Here is a 21,383-nt window from a genome sequence, read left to right on the forward strand (position 1 = left end):
GGAGAAAGACAAGAGGGAGAAAGACAAGAGGGAGAAAGACAAGAGGGGAGAAACATAAGAAGGAGAAAGGTAAGAGGGGAGAAAGATAAGAAGGAGAAAGGTAAGAGGGGAGAAAGATAAGAAGGAGAAAGGTAAGAAGGAGAAAGGTAAGAGGGAGAAAGATAAGAAGGAGAAAGATAAGAAGGAGAAAGGTAAGAGGGAGAAAGACAAGAGGGAGAAAGACAAGAGGGGAGAAACATAAGAAGGAGAAAGGTAAGAGGGGAGAAAGATAAGAAGGAGAAAGGTAAGAGGGGAGAAAGATAAGAAGGAGAAAGGTAAGAAGGAGAAAGGTAAGAGGGAGAAAGGTAAGAGGGGAGAAAGGCAAGAGGGAGAAACGTAAAAGTGAGAAACGTAAGAAGGACAAAGATAAGAAGGAGAAAGGTAAGAGAGAGAAAGGTAAGAGGGAGAAAGGTAAGAGGGGAGAAAGACAAGAGGGGAGAAAGACAAGAGGGGAGAAAGACAAGAGGGGAGAAAGACAAGAGGGGAGAAAGACAAGAGGGGAGAAAGACAAGAGGGGAGAAAGACAAGAGGGGAGAAAGACAAGAGGGGAGAAAGACAAGAGGGGAGAAAGACAAGAGGGGAGAAAGACAAGAGGGGAGAAAGACAAGAGGGGGAGAAAGACAAGAGGGGAGAAAGACAAGAGGGGAGAAAGACACGAGGGGAGAAAGACACGAGGGGAGAAAGACACGAGGGGAGAAAGGTAAGAGGGGAGAAAGATACGAAGGAGAAAGGTAAGAGGGAGAAAGGTAAGAGGGAGAAAGATAAGAAGGAGAAAGATAAGAAGGAGAAAGGTAAGAGGGAGAAAGACAAGAGGGGAGAAAGACAAGAGGGGAGAAACATAAGAAGGAGAAAGGTAAGAGGGGAGAAAGATAAGAAGGAGAAAGGTAAGAGGGAGAAAGATAAGAAGGAGAAACGTAAGAAGGAGAAAGGTAAGAGGGGAGAAAGATAAGAAGGAGAAAGGTAAGAGGGAGAAAGATAAGAAGGAGAAACGTAAGAAGGAGCAAGGTAAGAGGGAGAACGATAAGAGGGAGAAAGATAAGAGGGAGAAAGGTAAGAGGGGAATTGACAGAATTGAAAGGTCACAGATCAGCGTCCCAGGTGACTGTGCATGATCCAGAGTCGGCTTAGTAGACCACTACACCACTCTGGCACATAACCTTCAACTACATTTAATCACATCAACAACACTCAACTACAATTGCAGCCTCACACCCTTGGCACGCCACTGTGTTTAAAGGTGAAAGTTCAAACATCTAGAAAACAAATAGGCTCTGTAAACTCTAAACGCTGGAACATCGCTGAAACATCGTTGCCGTCATGGTGAAAAAGACTCACTTGCGCCTCTGCTTTGTCTCCAGATCGCTGCCCCCGCCGGTCATCGTGGTGACAGAGATGGAGGTGGTGGTGACAGAACCCTGCTCCTTCTCCTTCTTCTCTGCCTGCTCCTGAGCCAGTCTGAAATAGAGGGATAGAGAGGAGAGAGGAGAGAGGAGAGAGGAGAGAGGAGAGAGGAGAGAGGAGAGAGGAGAGAGAGAGAGAGAGAGAGGAGAGAGAGAGAGAGAGAGAGAGAGAGAGAGAGAGAGAGAGAGAGAGAGAGAGAACTAAATATTTAGTCCGGGAATCCATAACTATGACTTTGAGAGTGGTTAGATTTCTCCAGCCCCACACCTCAGCTTTATAGCAAACCAAGTGGCAGGGCTGCTGTGTCGTTTGCTCTAAAAGGAATTAAGGACCGTTCCATTATCACACCCACCTCTGGGCCACCAGGATGTTGAGTCGACTGAGTCCAGCAGAGGAGCTACTTCCTGTCCCCGTGGGGTCATCCGGTTTGCGTCCATAGGATGAGCTGGGAATACCAACCAGACTTATTGACCATAATATCTACAGCATATTCTGTACTACAGCCACATAAACAGTGGCTATGGCTAGGTCTCCCTTGTAACAGAGGTCTGTTTTTGGGCCACTACTTTTTTACAGTTCAGTTTGGATGCCTGACTAGGACGAATAATGGGACAAGCTGGTTAAATAAAGACAACATACTCAGAGACAACATACTCAGAGACAACATACTCAGAGACAACATACTCAGAGACAATGCATCCAGCAGTGTAATATCAAACACAGAAGAAGAGTGTATGGAAGAAGAGTGTATGGAAGAGAGTGGGAACATCACACTGTGTTTTCTAACTACATTCAACCAGAAGCCCTAAGAGTGGACAAACACACCAATGAGCAGAGCCAAGGCTGTAGGACATACCTGAGAGGAACCAAGGCTGTAGGACATACCTGAGAGGAACCAAGGCTGTAGGACATACCTGAGAGGAACCAAGGCTGCAGGACATACCTGAGAGGAACCAAGGCTGCAGGACATACCTGAGAGGAACCCCGACCAGGCTGTAGGACATACCTGAGAGGAACCAAGGCTGTAGGACATACCTGAGAGGAACCAAGGCTGCAGGACATACCTGAGAGGAACCAAGGCTGCAGGACATACCTGAGAGGGAACCAAGGCTGCAGGACATACCTGAGAGGAACCAAGGCTGTAGGACATACCTGAGAGGAACCAAGGCTGCAGGACATACCTGAGAGGAACCAAGGCTGCAGGACATACCTGAGAGGAACCAAGGCTGTAGGACATACCTGAGAGGAACCAAGGCTGCAGGACATACCTGAGAGGAACCAAGGCTGTAGGACATACCTGAGAGGAACCAAGGCTGCAGGACATACCTGAGAGGCAAGGAGGGGGTGGAGCTGCTAAGATCACTTCCAGTACTATTGAGGCGTCGGGTGTAAGAGGAGCTACGACTCAGCCAGCTGAGGGAGAGAGGCGGGGGAGGGTTGGAGAGAGATAGAGAGAGAGAGGGAGAGGGAGGGTGAGAGAGAGAGAGAGAGAGAGAGAGAGAGGGTGGGTGGGGGAGAGAGAGAGAGAGAGAGAGAGAGAGAGAGGGAGGGAGGGAGGGAGGAGGGAGGGTGAGAGAGAGGGAGGGATGGTGAGAGAGAGGGAGGGAGGGTGGGTGAGAGAGAGGGAGGGTTGGGTGAGAGATAGAGAGAGGGAGGGAGGGAGGGTGGGTGAGAGAGAGAGAGAGAGAGAGAGAGAGGGAGGGAGGGAGGGTGGGTGGGTGAGAGAGAGAGGGAGGGAGGGTGGGTGAGAGAGAGAGAGAGAGAGAGAGAGAGAGAGGAGAGATGAGAGAGAGAGAGAGAGAGAGAGAGAGAGAGAGAGAGGGAGGGAGGGAGGGAGGGAGGGAGGGAGGGAGGGAGGGAGGGTGAGGAGAGGGAGGTGTGAGAGAGGGAGGGAGGGAGGGTGAGAGAGAGAGAGGGAGGGTGGGTGGGTGAGAGAGAGAGAGAGAGGGAGGGGTGGGTTGAGAGAGAGGGAGGGTGGGTGAGAGAGGAGAGAGAGAGAGAGAGGGAGGGTGGGTGAGAGAGAGAGAGAGAGAGAGAGAGAGGGAGGGTGGGTTGAGAGAGAGGGGAGGGTGGGTGAGAGAGAGAGAGGGAGGGAGGGTGGGTGGGTGAGAGAGGGAGGGAGGGTGGGTGGGTGAGAGAGAGGGAGGGTGGGTGAGAGAGAGGGAGGGTGGGTGAGAGAGGGAGGAAGGGTGGGTGAGAGGGAGGGTGAGAGGGAGAGAGAGAGGGAGGGAGGGTGGGTGGGTGAGAGAGGGAGGGTGGGTGAGAGAGAGGGAGGTGTGGGTGAGAGAGAGGGAGGGTGGGTGAGAGAGGGAGGGAGGGAGGGTCGGGTCGAGAGAGGGAGGGAGGGAGGGTGAGAGAGAGAGAGGGGGATGTTGGGTGAGTGAGAGAGAGGAGGGTGGGAGATAGAGGGAGGGTGAGAGAGAGTGAGAGAGGACCGGTGGTGATGCAGTGAAGCTCAAAACCGGTTTATCTTTCCTCACACAAACACACAGTGAAGCTGATGAGCAGCCTTTCACTGCCACTCCATACTGTGGTACGTGACAGCATCATGTGAGGCAAGCTGAGCCCACCTGCTACTGCTGTCTGGGTTGGTGTCTGGCATACTGAAGAGACGTCTCGTTGGACTGGGGTTCACTCCTGGCAGTCCTGGGTTCCTGAAAATACAAGGCTATGTAGTTGGTCCAGTCTAAGAGGACAGTACTGATGTAGTTGGTCCAGTCTAAGAGGACGGTACTGATGTAGTTGGTCCAGTCTAAGAGGACGGTACTGATGTAGTTGGTCCAGTCTAAGAGGACGGTACTGATGTAGTTGGTCCAGTCTAAGAGAACAGTACTGATGTAGTTGGTGCAGTCTAAGAGGACGGTACTGATGTAGTTGGTCCAGTCTAAGAGAACAGTACTGATGTAGTTGGTCCAGTCTAACAGGACAGTAGTGATGTAGTTGGTCCAGTCTAAGAGAACAGTACTGATGTAGTTGGTGCAGTCTAAGAGGACGGTACTGATGTAGTTGGTCCAGTCTAAGAGGACAGTACTGAGGTAGTTGGTCCAGTCTAAGAGGACGGTACTGATGTAGTTGGTCCAGTCTAAGAGGACGGTACTGATGTAGTTGGTCCAGTCTAAGAGGACGGTACTGATGTAGTTGGTCCAGTCTAAGAGAACAGTACTGATGTAGTTGGTCCAGTCTAACAGGACAGTAGTGATGTAGTTGGTCCAGTCTAAGAGAACAGTACTGATGTAGTTGGTGCAGTCTAAGAGGACGGTACTGATGTAGTTGGTCCAGTCTAAGAGGACAGTACTGATGTAGTTGGTCCAGTCTAAGAGGACGGTACTGATGTAGTTGGTCCAGTCTAAGAGAACAGTACTGATGTAGTTGGTGCAGTCTAAGAGGACGGTACTGATGTAGTTGGTCCAGTCTAACAGGACAGTAGTGATGTAGTTGGTCCAGTCTAAGAGGACAGTAGTGATGTAGTTGGTGCAGTCTAAGAGGACAGTACTGATGTAGTTGGTATAGTCTAAGAGAACAGTAGTGTATTAGAGGTACTGATGTAGTTGGTGCAGTCTAAGAGGACAGTACTGATGTAGTTGGTCCAGTCTAACAGGACAGTAGTGATGTAGTTGGTCCAGTCTAAGAGGACGGTACTGATGTAGTTGGTCCAGTCTAAGAGGACGGTACTGATGTAGTTGGTCCAGTCTAAGAGGACAGTACTGATGTAGTTGGTATAGTCTAAGAGAACAGTAGTGTATTAGAGGTGCTGATGTAGTTGGTCCAGTCTAAGAGGACAGTACTGATGTAGTTGGTCCAGTCTAAGAGAACAGTACTGATGTAGTTGGTCCAGTCTAAGAGAACAGTAGTGTATTAGAGGTGCTGATGTAGTTGGTCCAGTCTAAGAGAACAGTAGTGTATTAGAGGTGCTGATGTAGTTGGTCCAGTCTAAGAGAACAGTACTGATGTAGTTGGTCCAGTCTAAGAGGACAGTACTGATGTAGTTGGTCCAGTCTAAGAGAACAGTACTGATGTAGTTGGTCCAGTCTAAGAGAACAGTACTGATGTAGTTGGTCCAGTCTAAGAGAACAGTACTGATGTAGTTGGTCCAGTCTAAGAGAACAGTACTGATGTAGTTGGTCCAGTCTAAGAGAACAGTACTGATGTAGTTGGTATAGTCTAAGAGAACAGTAGTGTATTAGAGGTGCTGATGTAGTTGGTCCAGTCTAAGAGGACAGTAGTGTATTGGAGGTTGCTGAGTGGGCACTCTTTGAGCCTATTGGTGAATCTCAGTTGTCTTTCCTTGATTCCTCGTGTCTTCTTTCCTCGCCTACTTCTCAAAATACATCAGAGGACCGTTTTGAGAAGGAAACGAGGACAGAAGATGTGAGGAATCAAGGATAAACAACTAGTTTAAACATGTAAACAAAGTCAATGACATCAATAACAATGATTTCTCTACCTTGGTGTCTGTGGTGGTGGTGTTGGTGCTGAGGCGTGGGCTGGAGGCAGAGCGGGTCATCCCTAGGCCCAGGCCAGACTCAGGGGCCCCGCGGGTGGACTCCTGGCTGGGGTCGTTGGCCCCTGAAGGACCCAGGGTCACAGAGCTGCCTGCCTTACGAAGAGAGGTCCTCCAGGAGCCAGGGGCCGCTCCAGGGGCCGAGCTAGGGGCCACTTCGGGGGCTGGGGGCTTCCCTGGGTCCTGCTACTTACACAACAGAAAGAGAGAGATTTAACTTTCTGAGTAATCTCATCACTTGGGCAAGGAATCAAATCGACTCAAATCAACTGCCTTCCCAGAGAGATATTAAAAGGCAATTTCTCAGGAGTTCACAGGTCAAGCAGAATTCAATAGCAGAGAGAGGTTTTTAATCTGAGCTTGTTTAAAAACCTGTCTTAGTCGATTCAATTATGAGGAGCTACAATCTCCTAGCTCTCCTAAAGAGCATTTTGTTGTTGTTCAAACTGCAATAGAAAAACTGTGTCGTACCTTTTTGGCCGGGTCTCCTGAAGTGCTTGTTGCCGTGGAGGTAGCGTGGGTGGAGGAGTTGTTGCGTTTGTTGTTCAAGTTGTTGATGATCTCTCGGTTTTTGGCTTTCTCTGCAAGAACAACACAACCGATCAGTCAGTCCATGTGACTGGGACCATCAAAACAACAAGAACAGCATCTGTACCAGAACATCAAGGGTATGGAATCAATACCATTAAATCATAACTGCCTTTCCTTCAAATGCTTGGTGATAATAAGCAAGTATTAGAATTTCAGTTTACTTCCTGAATCGACCCCCCCAAAAAAACTCTGCTTTATAAATCTTCAGAGTATCTCTCAGGGCCCTGGTCAAAAGTAGCGCACTATATAGGGAATAGGGTGCTATGGGTACTGGTCAAAAGTAGTGCACTATATAGGGGATAGGGGGCCTCTTGGAAAGCAAACTCAGTCGCTTACCTGATTCAGCATCGCTCTCAGATTCGTCATCCTCCTCTTCTGAACTGGAGCTGCTGGAGGCCTTGCCCTGTCCCTGCGTCCCAGGCTGGCCCTGTCCCTGCGTCCCAGGCTGTCCCTGCGTCCCCTGCGTCCCAGGCTGGCCCTGTCCCTGCGTCCCAGGCTGGCCCTGTCCCTGCGTCCCAGGCTGGCTCTGTCCTCCCTCCTCCTCTTCTTCTTCGGCTGGGCTGCTGGTCAGGGCGGGGGGAGGGTGCTTCTCTCTCTCGTGGAGGCAGATCTTCTCTCTGCTGCTCATACGAGAGATTGAGGTCCTGCAGGTGAGGGGCAGGGGGGCGGGGATAGGATGACAGGTAGGCATGCAGGAGGCAATCAGTGAGGGCGATCACTCAGGGTGCAGCAAACCAGAGTGTGTGTGGGCAAAAACAAGGCAGGATGTCTAATGTGACTGAATCTGGTCTGGAAACTGGACCAAGATTTAACAGATTTGTAACAACAATCTAGAAAATATCTCTATTATGTAGGTTTCCAAACATACAGTAAGTAGTACATCGCCATAGCAAAAAACATCTGGAAAACCAACCCAGTGTGAGGAGGGCGTGGCTAGAGGAGGGCGTGGCTAGAGGAGGGCGTGACTAGAGGAGGGCGGGACTAGAGGAGGGCGGGACTAGAGGAGGGAGTGACTAGAGGAGGGAGTGACTTGAGGAGGGCGTGACTAGGGGAGGGCGTTCACTAGAGGACTAGGGGAGGGCGTGACTAGAGGAGGGCGTGACTAGAGGAGGGCGTGACTAGAGGAGGGCGTGACTAGAGGAGGGAGTGACTAGAGGAGGGAGTGACTTGGTTGGTTCTCCTCTTCCATCCATATCACTTCTGTGGCAGTGTGAGGATGGAGTGACTAGCTTGCAAGGCAGCTGACACTGGTGACATACAAACAGTAAAACACAAAGGGCTGATTCAGTGATTCAGACCAGTAAAACACAAAGGGCTGATTCAGTGATTCAGACCAGTAAAACACAAAGGGCTGATTCAGTGATTCAAGTCAGTAACACATTAGGCTGGTAATGTAGTACATTATGTCTGGTTCAGGTCAGTAGGCTGGTAATGTAGTACATTATGTCTGGTTCAGGTCAGTAGGCTGGTAATGTAGTACATCATGTCTGGTTCAGGTCAGTAGGCTGGTAATGTAGTACATTATGTCTGGTTCAGGTCAGTAGGCTGGTAATGTAGTACATCATGTCTGGTTCAGGTCAGTAGGCTGGTAATGTAGTACATTATGTCTGGTTCAGGTCAGTAGGCTGGTAATGTAGTACATTATGTCTGGTTCAGGTCAGTAGGCTGGTAATGTAGTACATTATGTCTGGTTCAGGTCAGTAGGCTGGTAATGTAGTACATTATGTCTGGTTCAGGTCAGTAGGCTGGTAATGTAGTACATTATGTCTGGTTCAGGTCAGTAGGCTGGTAATGTAGTACATCATGTCTGGTTCAGGTCAGTAGGCTGGTAATGTAGTACATTATGTCTGGTTCAGGTCAGTAGGCTGGTAATGTAGTACATTATGTCTGGTTCTGGTCAGTAGGCTGGTAATGTAGTACACCATGTCTGGTTCAGGTCAGTAACACATTAGGCTGGTAATGTAGTACATCATGTCTGGTTCAGGTCAGTAGGCTGGTAATGTAGTACATCCTGTCTGGTTCAGGTCAGTAGGCTGGTAATGTAGTACATTATGTCTGGTTCAGGTCAGTAGGCTGGTAATGTAGTAACATTATGTCTGGTTCAGGTTAGTAACACATTAGGCTGGTAATGTAGTACATCATGTCTGGTTCAGGTCAGTAGGCTGGTAATGTAGTACATTATGTCTGGTTCAGGTCAGTAGGCTGGTAATGTAGTACATAATGTCTGGTTCAGGTCAGTAGGCTGGTAATGTAGTACATTATGTCTGGTTCAGGTCAGTAACACATTAGGCTGGTAATGTAGTACATCATGTCTGGTTCAGGTCAGTAGGCTGGTAATGTAGTACATTATGTCTGGTTCAGGTCAGTAGGCTGGTAATGTAGTATATTATGTCTGGTTCAGGTCAGTAGGCTGGTAATGTAGTACATTATGTCGGGTTCAGGTCAGTAGGCTGGTAATGTAGTACATCATGTCTGGTTCAGGTCAGTAGGCTGGTAATGTAGTACATTATGTCTGGTTCAGGTCAGTCGGCTGGTAATGTAGTACATCATGTCTGGTTCAGGTCAGTAGGCTGGTAATGTAGTACATTATGTCTGGTTAAGGTCAGTAACACATTAGGCTGGTAATGTAGTACATAATGTCTGGTTCAGGTCAGTAGGCTGGTAATGTAGTACATTATGTCTGGTTCAGGTCAGTAGGCTGGTAATGTAGTACATCATGTCTGGTTCAGGTCAGTAGGTTGGTAATATAGTACGTTATGTCTGGTTCAGGTCAGTAGGCTGGTAATGTAGTACATCATGTCTGGTTCAGGTCAGTACGCTGGTAATGTAGTACATCATGTCTGGTTCAGGTCAGTAGGCTGGTAATGTAGTACATTATGTCTGGTTCAGGTCAGTAGGCTGGTAATGTAGTACATTATGTCTGGTTCAGGTCAGTAGGCTGGTAATGTAGTACATTATGTCTGGTTCAGGTCAGTAGGCTGGTAATGTAGTACATTATGTCTGGTTCAGGTCAGTAGGCTGGTAATGTAGTACATTATGTCTGGTTCAGGTCAGTAGGCTGGTAATATAGTACATCATGTCTGGTTCAGGTCAGTAGGCTGTTAATGTAGTACATTATGTCTGGTTCAGGTCAGTAGGCTGGTAATGTAGTACATTATGTCTGGTTCAGGTCAGTAGGCTGGTAATGTAGTACATTATGTCTGGTTCAGGTCAGTAGGCTGGTAATGTAGTACACCATGTCTGGTTCAGGTCAGTAACACATTAGGCTGGTAATGTAGTACATCATGTCTGGTTCAGGTCAGTAGGCTGGTAATGTAGTACATCCTGTCTGGTTCAGGTCAGTAGGCTGGTAATGTAGTACATTATATCTGGTTCATGTCAGTAGGCTGGTAATGTAGTAACATTATGTCTGGTTCAGGTCAGTAACACATTAGGCTGGTAATGTAGTACATCATGTCTGGTTCAGGTCAGTAGGCTGGTAATGTAGTACATTATGTCTGGTTCAGGTCAGTAGCCTGGTAATGTACTACATCATGTTCGGTTCAGGTCAGTAGGCTGGTAATGTAGTACATTATGTCTGGTTCAGGTCAGTAACACATTAGGCTGGTAATGTAGTACATCATGTCTGGTTCAGGTCAGTAGGCTGGTAATGTAGTACATTATGTCTGGTTCAGGTCAGCAGGCTGGTAATGTAGTACATTATGTCTGGTTCAGGTCAGTAGGCTGTGAATGTAGTACATTATGTCTGGTTCAGGTCAGTAGGCTGGTAATGTAGTACATTATGTCTGGTTCAGGTCAGTAGGCTGGTAATGTAGTACATTATGTCTGGTTCAGGTCAGTAGGCTGGTAATGTAGTACACCATGTCTGGTTCAGGTCAGTAACACATTAGGCTGGTAATGTAGTACATCATGTCTGGTTCAGGTCAGTAGGCTGGTAATGTAGTACATCCTGTCTGGTTCAGGTCAGTAGGCTGGTAATGTAGTACATTATGTCTGGTTCAGGTCAGTAGGCTGGTAATGTAGTAACATTATGTCTGGTTCAGGTCAGTAACACATTAGGCTGGTAATGTAGTACATCATGTCTGGTTCAGGTCAGTAGGCTGGTAATGTAGTACATTATGTCTGGTTCAGGTCAGTAGGCTGGTAATGTAGTATATTATGTCTGGTTCAGGTCAGTAGGATGGTAATGTAGTACATTATGTCTGGTTCAGGTCAGTAGGCTGGTAATGTAGTACATCATGTCTGGTTCAGGTCAGTAGGCTGGTAATGTAGTACATCATGTCTGGTTCAGGTCAGTAGGCTGGTAATGTAGTACATTATGTCTGGTTCAGGTCAGTAGGCTGGTAATGTAGTAACATTATGTCTGGTTCAGGTCAGTAGGCTGGTAATGTAGTACATTATGTCTGGTTCAGGTCAGTAGGCTGGTAATGTAGTACATTATGTCTGGTTCAGGTCAGTAGGCTGGTAATGTAGTACATCATGTCTGGTTCAGGTCAGTAGGCTGGTAATGTAGTACATTATGTCTGGTTCAGGTCAGTAGGCTGGTAATGTAGTAACATTATGTCTGGTTCAGGTTAGTAACACATTAGGCTGGTAATGTAGTACATCATATCTGGTTCAGGTCAGTAGGCTGGTAATGTAGTACATTATGTCTGGTTCAGGTCAGTAGGCTGGTAATGTAGTACATTATGTCTGGTTCAGGTCAGTAGGCTGGTAATGTAGTACATCATGTCTGGTTCAGGTCAGTAGGCTGGTAATGTAGTACATCCTGTCTGGTTCAGGTCAGTAGGCTGGTAATGTAGTACATTATGTCTGGTTCAGGTCAGTAGGCTGGTAATGTAGTAACATTATGTCTGGTTCAGGTTAGTAACACATTAGGCTGGTAATGTAGTACATCATATCTGGTTCAGGTCAGTAGGCTGGTAATGTAGTACATTATGTCTGGTTCAGGTCAGTAGGCTGGTAATGTAGTACATAATGTCTGGTTCAGGTCAGTAGGCTGGTAATGTAGTACATTATGTCTGGTTCAGGTCAGTAACACATTAGGCTGGTAATGTAGTACATCATGTCTGGTTCAGGTCAGTAGACTGGTAATGTAGTACATTATGTCTGGTTCAGGTCAGTAGGCTGGTAATGTAGTATATTATGTCTGGTTCAGGTCAGTAGGCTGGTAATGTAGTACATTATATCTGGTTCAGGTCAGTAGGCTGGTAATGTAGTACATCATGTCTGGTTCAGGTCAGTAGGCTGGTAATGTAGTACATCATGTCTGGTTAAGGTCAGTAGGCTGGTAATGTAGTACATTATGTCTGGTTCAGGTCAGTAACACATTAGGCTGGTAATGTAGTACATCATGTCTGGTTCAGGTCAGTAGGCTGGTAATGTAGTACATTATGTCTGGTTCAGGTCAGTAACACATTAGGCTGGTAATGTAGTACATAATGTCTGGTTCAGGTCAGTAGGCTGGTAATGTAGTACATTATGTCTGGTTCAGGTCAGTAGGCTGGTAATGTAGTACATCATGTCTGGTTCAGGTCAGTAGGCTGGTAATGTAGTATATTATGTCCGGTTCAGGTCAGTAGGCTGGTAATGTAGTACATTATGTCTGGTTCAGGTCAGTAGGCTGGTAATGTAGTACATCATGTCTGGTTCAGGTCAGTAGGTTGGTAATATAGTACGTTATGTCTGGTTCAGGTCAGTAGGCTGGTAATGTAGTCCATCATGTCTGGTTCAGGTCAGTAGGCTGGTAATGTAGTACATCATGTCTGGTTCAGGTCAGTAGGCTGGTAATGTAGTACATCATGTCTGGTTCAGGTCAGTAGGCTGGTAATGTAGTACATTATGTCTGGTTCAGGTCAGTAGGCTGGTAATGTAGTACATTATGTCTGGTTCAGGTCAGTAGGCTGGTAATGTAGTACATTATGTCTGGTTCAGGTCAGTAGGCTGGTAATGTAGTACATTATGTCTGGTTCAGGTCAGTAGGCTGGTAATGTAGTACATTATGTCTGGTTCAGGTCAGTAGGCTGGTAATGTAGTACACCATGTCTGGTTCAGGTCAGTAACACATTAGGCTGGTAATGTAGTACATCATGTCTGGTTCAGGTCAGTAGGCTGGTAATGTAGTACATCCTGTCTGGTTCAGGTCAGTAGGCTGGTAATGTAGTACATTATATCTGGTTCAGGTCAGTAGGCTGGTAATGTAGTAACATTATGTCTGGTTCAGGTCAGTAACACATTAGGCTGGTAATGTAGTACATCATGTCTGGTTCAGGTCAGTAGGCTGGTAATGTAGTACATTATGTCTGGTTCAGGTCAGTAGCCTGGTAATGTACTACATCATGTTCGGTTCAGGTCAGTAGGCTGGTAATGTAGTACATTATGTCTGGTTCAGGTCAGTAACACATTAGGCTGGTAATGTAGTACATCATGTCTGGTTCAGGTCAGTAGGCTGGTAATGTAGTACATTATGTCTGGTTCAGGTCAGTAGGCTGGTAATGTAGTACATCATGTCTGGTTCAGGTCAGTAGGCTATTAATGTAGTACATAATGTCTGGTTCAGGTCAGTAGGCTGGTAATGTAGTACATCCTGTCTGGTTCAGGTCAGTAGGCTGGTAATGTAGTACATTATATCTGGTTCAGGTCAGTAGGCTGGTAATGTAGTAACATTATGTCTGGTTCAGGTCAGTAACACATTAGGCTGGTAATGTAGTACATCATGTCTGGTTCAGGTCAGTAGGCTGGTAATGTAGTACATTATGTCTGGTTCAGGTCAGTAGGCTGGTAATGTAGTACATCATGTCTGGTTCAGGTCAGTAGGTTGGTAATGTAGTACATCATGTCTGGTTCAGGTCAGTAACACATTAGGCTGGTAATGTAGTACATCATGTCTGGTTCAGGTCAGTAGGCTGGTAATGTAGTACATTATGTCTGGTTCAGGTCAGTAACACATTAGGCTGGTAATGTAGTACATTATGTCTGGTTCAGGTCAGTAGGCTGGTAATGTAGTACATCATGTCTGGTTCAGGTCAGTAACACATTAGGCTGGTAATGTAGTACATCATGTCTGGTTCAGGTCAGTAGAATGGTAAGGTAGTACATCATGTCTGGTTCAGGTCAGTAGGCTGGTAATGTAGTACATTATGTCTGGTTCAGGTCAGTAGGCTGGTAATGTAGTAACATTATGTCTGGTTCAGGTCAGTAGGCTGGTAATGTAGTACATTATGTCTGGTTCAGGTCAGTAGGCTGGTAATGTAGTACATTATGTCTGGTTCAGGTCAGTAGGCTGGTAATCTACTACATCATGTCTGGTTCAGGTCAGTAGGCTGGTAATGTAGTACATTATGTCTGGTTCAGGTCAGTAGGCTGGTAATGTAGTACATCATGTCTGATTCAGGTTACATCATTCTGTTGGTAGAAAGATGTGCTAACTAATGCTGTGTGGTTCAGAATCAGTGATTCCTGGGTCAGTAATAGAAGGGTCAGTCAGTAAGAGACGGGTTAGTAAGAGAGACAGGTCAGTAAGAGAGACGGGTTAGTAAGAGAGACAGGTCAGTAAGAGAGACGGGTTAGTAAGAGAGACGGGTCAGGCAGTAAGAGAGACGGGTCAGGCAGTAAGAGAGACGGGTCAGGCAGTAAGAGAGACGGGTCAGGCAGTAAGAGAGACGGGTCAGGCAGTAAGAGAGACGGGTCAGGCAGTAAGAGAGACGGGTCAGGCAGTAAGAGAGACGGGTCAGGCAGTAACAGAGACGGGTCAGTAACAGAGACGGGTCAGTAACAGAGACGGGTCAGTAACAGAGACATGCTGGGGCACTGACCTGCGTGGTCTAACTGGTGCCATATTGATAGAAGGACTGGTTTCAATGACCGCAGGCTGGGACAGCTTGGCTTTCTCTGTACGCAACTACAGAGAGAGATACAAAGTAAATACACAGGAAGAGCTATACAGAGATATATACATTGATAAACAATTTATATATATATATATATGGGAGTAACTTGGTCAGGCAGTAAGAGACGGGTCAGTAGGCTGGTAATGTAGTACATTATGTACTAATAATTATGTACTACATTACCAGCCTCCTCTAGTCACTCCCCTATATATATATATATATATTATATATATTATATATATATATTGCTCAAAAAAATAAAGGGAACACTTAAACAACACATCCTAGATCTGAATGAAAGAAATAATCTTATTAAATACTTTTTTCTTTACATAGTTGAATGTGCTGACAACAAAATCACACAAAAATAATCACTGGAAATCCAATTTATCAACCCATGGAGGTCTGGATTTGGAGTCACACTCAAAATTTAAGTGGAAAACCACAATACAGGCTGATCCAACTTTGATGTAATGTCCTTAAAACAAGTCAAAATGAGGCTCAGTAGTGTGTGTGGCCTCCACGTGCCTGTATGACCTCCCTACAACGCCTGGGCATGCTCCTGATGAGGTGGCGGATGGTCTCCTGAGGGATCTCCTCCCAGACCTGGACTAAAGCATCCGCCAACTCCTGGACAGTCTGTGGTGCAACGTTGCGTTGGTGGATGGAGCGAGACATGATGTCACAGATGTGCTCAATTGGATTCAGGTCTGGGGAACGGGCGGGCCAGTCCTTAGCATCAATGCCTTCCTCTTGCAGGAACTGCTGACACACTCCAGCCACATGAGGTCTAGCATTGTCTTGCATTAGGAGGAACCCAGGGCCAACCGCACCAGCATATGGTCTCACAAGGGGTCTGAGGATCTCATCTCGGTACCTAATGGCAGTCAGGCTACCTCTGGCGAGCACATGGAGGGCTGTGCGGCCCCCCAAAGAAATGCCACCCCACACCATGACTGACCCACCGCCAAACCGGTCATGCTGGAGGATGTTGCAGGCAGCAGAACGTTTTCTCTGTCACGTCTGTCACGTGCTCAGTGTGAACCTGCTTTCATCTGTGAAGAGCACAGGGCGCCAGTGGCGAATTTGCCAATCTTGGTGTTCTCTGGCAAATGCCAAACGTCCTGCACGGTGTTGGGCTGTAAGCACAACCCCCACCTGTGGACGTCGGGCCCTCATACCACCCTCATGGAGTCTGTTTCTGACCGTTTGAGCAGACACATGCACATTTGTGGCCTGCTGGAGGTCATTTTGCAGGGCTTTGGCAGTGCTCCTCCTGCTCCTCCTTGCACAAAGGCGGTGGTAGCGGTCCTGCTTCTGGGTTGTTGCCCTCCTACGGCCTCCTCCACGTCTCCTGATGTACTGGCCTGTCTCCTGGTAGCGCCTCCATGCTCTGGACACTACGCTGACAGACACAGCAAACCTTCTTGCCACAGCTCGCATTGATGTGCCATCCTGGATCAGCTACACTACCTGAGCCACTTGTGTGGGTTGTAGACTCCGTCTCATGCTACCACTAGAGTGAAAGCACCAAAACATCAGCCAGGAAGCATAGGAACTGAGAAGTGGCCTGTGGTCACCACCTGCAGAACCACTCCTTTATTGGGGGTGTCTTGCTAATTGCCTATAATTTCCACCTGTTGTCTATTCCATTTGCACAACAGCATGTGAAATGTATTGTCAATCAGTGTTGCTTCCTAAGTGGACAGTTTGATTTCACAGAAGTGTGATTGACTTGGAGTTACATTGTGTTGTTTAAGTGTTCCCTTTATTTTTTTGAGCAGTGTATATTTATGCAATTTCAATGAAACACAGAACACAACACACTTCAGTAGGACAGGACAAGGAAGACACAGTAAAGGTCAAAAGTCAACACATTGTTTGGATAGAGACATAAATAGGGAAAGAATTCAACCAATGGCACGCTGAGAGAGACAGACAGACAGACAGACAGACAGACAGACAGACAGACAGACAGACAGACAGGAAGTGAGAGACAGAGAGAAAGTGAGAGACAGAGAGAGATCATGTACTCTAGCTATATAAGGTCACTCAGAGATAGAGGTAGCGTCCCAAATAGGGAATAGGGTGCCATTTGGGACATAAACAGGGACTCACAGCGTTCTGTTTCTTTGTCAGCTCCTCCAGAGTGTCCACTAGGGTGTCATCTGCTACCTCTATTGGGGTTTGTCCCTGGAACAAGGACAAACATTCACTGTAATACATGTCATTTAACATAGAGTGTCCCAAATTGCACCCTATTACCTATATAGTGCACTACTTTTTTCACTATATAGGGAATAGGGTGCCATTTGAGATGTTTACATTATCAATGCCTGTTGAGTCAGTATGTAGTAGAGGTGTTACTCTGCTGGACTGAGCTTCTCTGTGTGAGTACATCAGTGTGTGGTGTGTGTGTGTGAGTACATCAGTGCGTGTGTGAGTACATCAGTGTGTGGTGTGTGTGTGTGTGAGTACATCAGTGTGTGGTGTGTGTGTGTGAGTACATCAGTGTGTGGTGTGTGTGTGTGAGTACATCAGTGCGTGTGTGAGTACATCAGTGCGTGTGTGAGTACATCAGTGTGTGGTGTGTGTGTGTGTGTGTGTGTGTGTGTGTGTGAGTACACCAGTGTGTGGTGTGTGTGTGTGAGTACACCAGTGTGTGGTGTGTGTGTGTGAGTACATCAGTGTGTGTGTGAGTACATCAGTGTGTGGTGTGTGTGTGAGTACATCAGTGTGTGGTGTGTGTGTGTGTGTGAGTACATCAGTGCGTGTGTGAGTACATCAGTGTGTGTGTGTGTGTGTGTGTGTGTGTGTGTGTGTGTGAGTACACCAGTGTGTGGTGTGTGTGTGTGAGTACATCAGTGTGTGTGTGAGTACATCAGTGTGTGGTGTGTGTGTGAGTACATCAGTGTGTGGTGTGTGTGTGTGTGTGAGTACATCAGTGCGTGTGTGAGTACATCAGTGTGTGGTGTGTGTGTGTGTGAGTACATCAGCGTGTGTGTGTGTGTGTGCATCAGTGTGTGGGAGTACATCAGTGTGTGTGTGTGTGTGTGTACATCAGTGTGTGTGCGTGTGTGTGTACATCAATGTGTGTGTGTGTGTGTGTGTGTGTGTGTGTGTGTGTGTGTGTGTGTGTGTGTGTGTGTGTACATCTGTGTGTGTGTGTGTGTGTGTGTACATCAGTGTGTGTGTGTGTGTACATCAGTGTGTGTGTGTACATCAGTGTGTGTGTGTGTGTACATCAGTGTGTGTGTGTGTGTGTGTGTGTGTGTGTGTGTACATCAGTGTGTGTGTGTGCGTGTGTGTACATCAGTGTGTGTGTGTGTGTGTGCGTGTGTGTACATCAGTGTGTGTGTGTGTGCGTGTGTGTACATCAGTGTGTGTGTGTGTGTGTGCGTACATCAGTGTGTGTGTGTGCGTGTGTGTACATCAGTGTGTGTGTGTGCGTGTGTGTACATCAGTGTGTGTGTGTGTGTGTGTGTGTGTGCGTGTGTGTACATCAGTGTGTGTGTGTGCGTGTGTGTACATCAGTGTGTGTGTGTGTGTGTGTGCGTGTGTGTACATCAGTGTGTGTGTGTGTGTGTGTGTGTGCGTGTGTGTACATCAGTGTGTGTGTGTGTGTGTGTGTGTGTGTGCGTGTGTGTACATCAGTGTGTGTGTCTCATCTCCCACTCACCACGTTGTTGAGAGCAGCCATGTCACACATGTTGTCAGCCAGCAGAGAACAGACCTCCTGCTGCCCCCAGTGAGCCGCAGCGTGCAGGGCTGTCCAGCCATCCACATCACCACTGTCTAAATCCAGACCACACTGGAGCAGGACCCTGTGGTGGGGGGGGGGGGGGGGGGAGAGAGAGAGAAGGGGAGAGAGAGAGAGAAGGGGAGAGAGAGAGAGAGAGAAGGGGAGAGAGAGAGAGAAGGTTGAATAGATAGAGAGCAAACAGGAGGAGAGGAGGACAAGAGGACATGAGGACAACAGGACAGGAGGACACGAGGATGGGAGGACAAGAGGACATGAGGACACGAGGACACGAGGACAGGAAGACAAGAGGACACGAGGATGGGAGGACACGAGGACGGGAGGACACGAGGACAAGAGGACGGGAGGACAAGAGGACAAGAGGACAAGAGGACGGGAGGACACGAGGACGGGAGGACACGAGGACAGGAAGACAAGAGGACACGAGGATGGGAGGACACGAGGACACGAGGACGGGAGGACGGGAGGACACGAGGACATGAGGACAAGAGGACGGGAGGACAAGAGGACGGGAGGACACGAGGACAAGAGGACGGGAGGACACGAGGACGGGAGGACAAGAGGACGGGAGGACAAGAGGACGGGAGGACAAGAGGACGGGAGGACGGGAGGACAAGAGGACGGGAGGACACGAGGACAAGAGGATGACTAACAGCAGCTGTTTGCTGCTCTACTGTGGTACAAAATTAGATAGACCAAAGACACAGTGGCACCAGTTCATGTTATTACCTCTGGCCGTGTCCCAGATCAGAAGGGTTTGCACTTTAGGACCAATGGTGTTGTCTAAAATGAGCACTCTCTAAAACAAATGAGCACTCTGACTGAAGCTGGAAATGCATGCGTGTTTGGAGAGCCTTCCCATCACCCGACTGACTGGCCATCACCCGACTGACTGGCCATCACCCGACTGACTGGCCATCACCCGACTGACTGGCCATCACCCGACTGACTGGCCATCACCCGACTGACTGGCCATCACCCGACTGACTGGCCATCACCCGACTGACTGGCCATCACCCGACTTACTGGCCATCACCCGACTGACTGGCCATCACCCGACTGACTGGCCATCACCCGACTGACTGGCCATCACCCGACTCGCACCTGACTATCACCGACTAACTATCACCTGACTCGCCGACTAGCAGCCGACTAGCAGCCGACTAGCAGCCGACTAGCAGCCGACTAGCAGCCGACTAGCAGCCGACTAGCACCCGACTAGCAGCCGACTCACTTCATGACTTCTATGTAGCCCTTGGCCGCGGCCACGTGCAGCGCTGTGGCCTTGGTGTTGGGGTGAGGTGTCAGCATGCCACTGCCTGCCAGCACCGCGTTGGCATCTGCCAGCATCACCCGCTCCTCTTCCCTCCTCGCCAGATCTACATCCACCCCTGGGGACAGAGAGAGACGGACAGAGTTAGGGATACAAACTCGCATGGACGCACACGGAGAGATACAGAGAGAGAGATACAGAGAGAGAGATACAGAGAGAGAGATACAGAGAGAGATACAGAGAGAGAGAGAGAGATACAGAGAGAGATACAGAGAGAGAGAGAGAGAGAGAGAGAGAGAGAGAGAGAGAGAGAGAGAGAGAGAGAGAGAGAGAGAGAGAGAGAGAGAGAGAGAGAGAGAGAGAGAGAGAGAGAGAGAGAGAGAGAGAGAGAGAGAGACAGACAGACAGACAGACAGACAGACAGACAGACAGACAGACAGACAGACAGACAGACAGACAGACAGACAGACAGACAGACAGACAGACAGACAGACAGACAGACAGACAGACAGACAGACGAGATTAAATAAAGGCTACATTGAGAGAAGACAAGTAATAATCTGTGTATTCTCTGTTGGTGAGTCGGTCTAAAATTTTTATTTAACAGAAACCGATACCTTTTAAAGATTATTCGATGATGGTTAATCAGAACTTGTCACCTTGTAAAAAACAGTAGTAATCCCCCAGCTTTTGCCTTCGATTATCAACACTGACAATTTGTCAACATAATACATCTAAAAACCTAATATTACATATTTTTCCATATTTTCCTGGTATATATTATTGTTATTATTCCTATTATGGTTATTTAGGGTGTGGTCATTCTAACCATGACTTAAATTACAGCAATTGCGGTGGCAGCAGCACTAATGAGATTGTGTTATGTCACAATATCACAAGGACATGGAATTCAATAGCAGGTGTTATTGTGTTTTGAGGAAGAGGGAAAGCGTGTGCTGTGCTTTTCCGAGGCCTGTTGATATGGTTACATAACAACTCCTGCATAACCTAAAACAACTGATGGTGAAGATGATGAACAGAGAAAACATGCTGCTTTTCAAAAGGACTGTGTGTTAAGGATGGTAGGTGTTAATAAAGGACTGTGTGTTAAGGACGGTAGGTGTTAATAAAGGACTGTGTGTTAAGGACGGTAGGTGTTAATAAAGGACTGTGTGTTAAGGATGGTGGGTGTTAATAAAGGACTGTGTGTTAAGGATGGTGGGTGTTAATAAAGGACTGTGTGTTAAGGATGGTAGGTGTTAATAAAGGACTGTGTATTAAGGATGGTAGGTGTTAATAAAGGACTGTGTGTTAAGGATGGTGGGTGTTAATAAAGGACTGTGTGTTAAGGATGGTAGGTTGTTAATAAAGGACTGTGTATTAAGGATGGTAGGTGTTAATAAAGGACTGTGTGGTTAAGGATGGTGGGTGTAATAAAGGACTGTGTGTTAAGGACAGTAGGTGTAATAAAGGACTGTGTGTTAAGGACGGTAGGTGTTAATAAAGGACTGTGTGTTAAGGACGGTAGGTGTTAATAAAGGACTGTGTGTTAAGGACGGTAGGTGTTAATAAAGGACTGTGTATTAAGGATGATGGGTGTTAATAAAGGACTGTGTATTAAGGATGGTGGGTGTTAATAAAGGACTGTGTGTTAAGGATGGTAGGTGTTAATAAAGGACTGTGTATTAAGGATGGTAGGTGTTAATAAAGGACTGTGTATTAAGGATGGTAGGTGTTAATAAAGGACTGTGTATTAAGGATGGTAGGTGTTAATAAAGGACTGTGTATTAAGGATGGTGGGTGTTAATAAAGGACTGTGTATTAAGGATGGTAGGTGTTAATAAAGGACTGTGTATTAAGGATGGTGGGTGTTAATAAAGGACTGTGTATTAAGGATGGTAGGTGTTAATAAAGGACTGTGTATTAAGG

The 21,383-nt window shown here is 47.2% G+C and overlaps 1 protein-coding gene across 1 annotated transcript in view; it reads right to left on the minus strand.

Annotated features, from left to right (window-relative positions):
- Positions 1-21,383, minus strand: part of LOC106584787 (protein phosphatase 1 regulatory subunit 12C) — a 50,639-nt gene that overhangs the window by 26,501 nt on the left and 2,755 nt on the right. Inside the window, exons 3-13 of the mRNA XM_082968263.1 lie at positions 19,416-19,572; positions 18,101-18,245; positions 16,540-16,614; positions 14,347-14,432; positions 6,869-7,176; positions 6,413-6,522; positions 5,885-6,127; positions 4,015-4,094; positions 2,767-2,853; positions 1,793-1,885; positions 1,375-1,494 (exon numbers count right to left, since the gene is read on the minus strand). Coding sequence (XP_082824389.1) covers positions 1,375-1,494; positions 1,793-1,885; positions 2,767-2,853; positions 4,015-4,094; positions 5,885-6,127; positions 6,413-6,522; positions 6,869-7,176; positions 14,347-14,432; positions 16,540-16,614; positions 18,101-18,245; positions 19,416-19,572 — 1,504 coding nt within the window. The remainder of the gene's footprint in view (positions 1-1,374; positions 1,495-1,792; positions 1,886-2,766; positions 2,854-4,014; positions 4,095-5,884; positions 6,128-6,412; positions 6,523-6,868; positions 7,177-14,346; positions 14,433-16,539; positions 16,615-18,100; positions 18,246-19,415; positions 19,573-21,383) is intronic.

The sequence above is a fragment of the Salmo salar genome, chromosome 23 (genome assembly GCF_965601325.2).
Source record: "Salmo salar chromosome 23, fSalSal1, whole genome shotgun sequence".
NCBI classification, from domain to species: domain Eukaryota; kingdom Metazoa; phylum Chordata; class Actinopteri; order Salmoniformes; family Salmonidae; genus Salmo; species Salmo salar.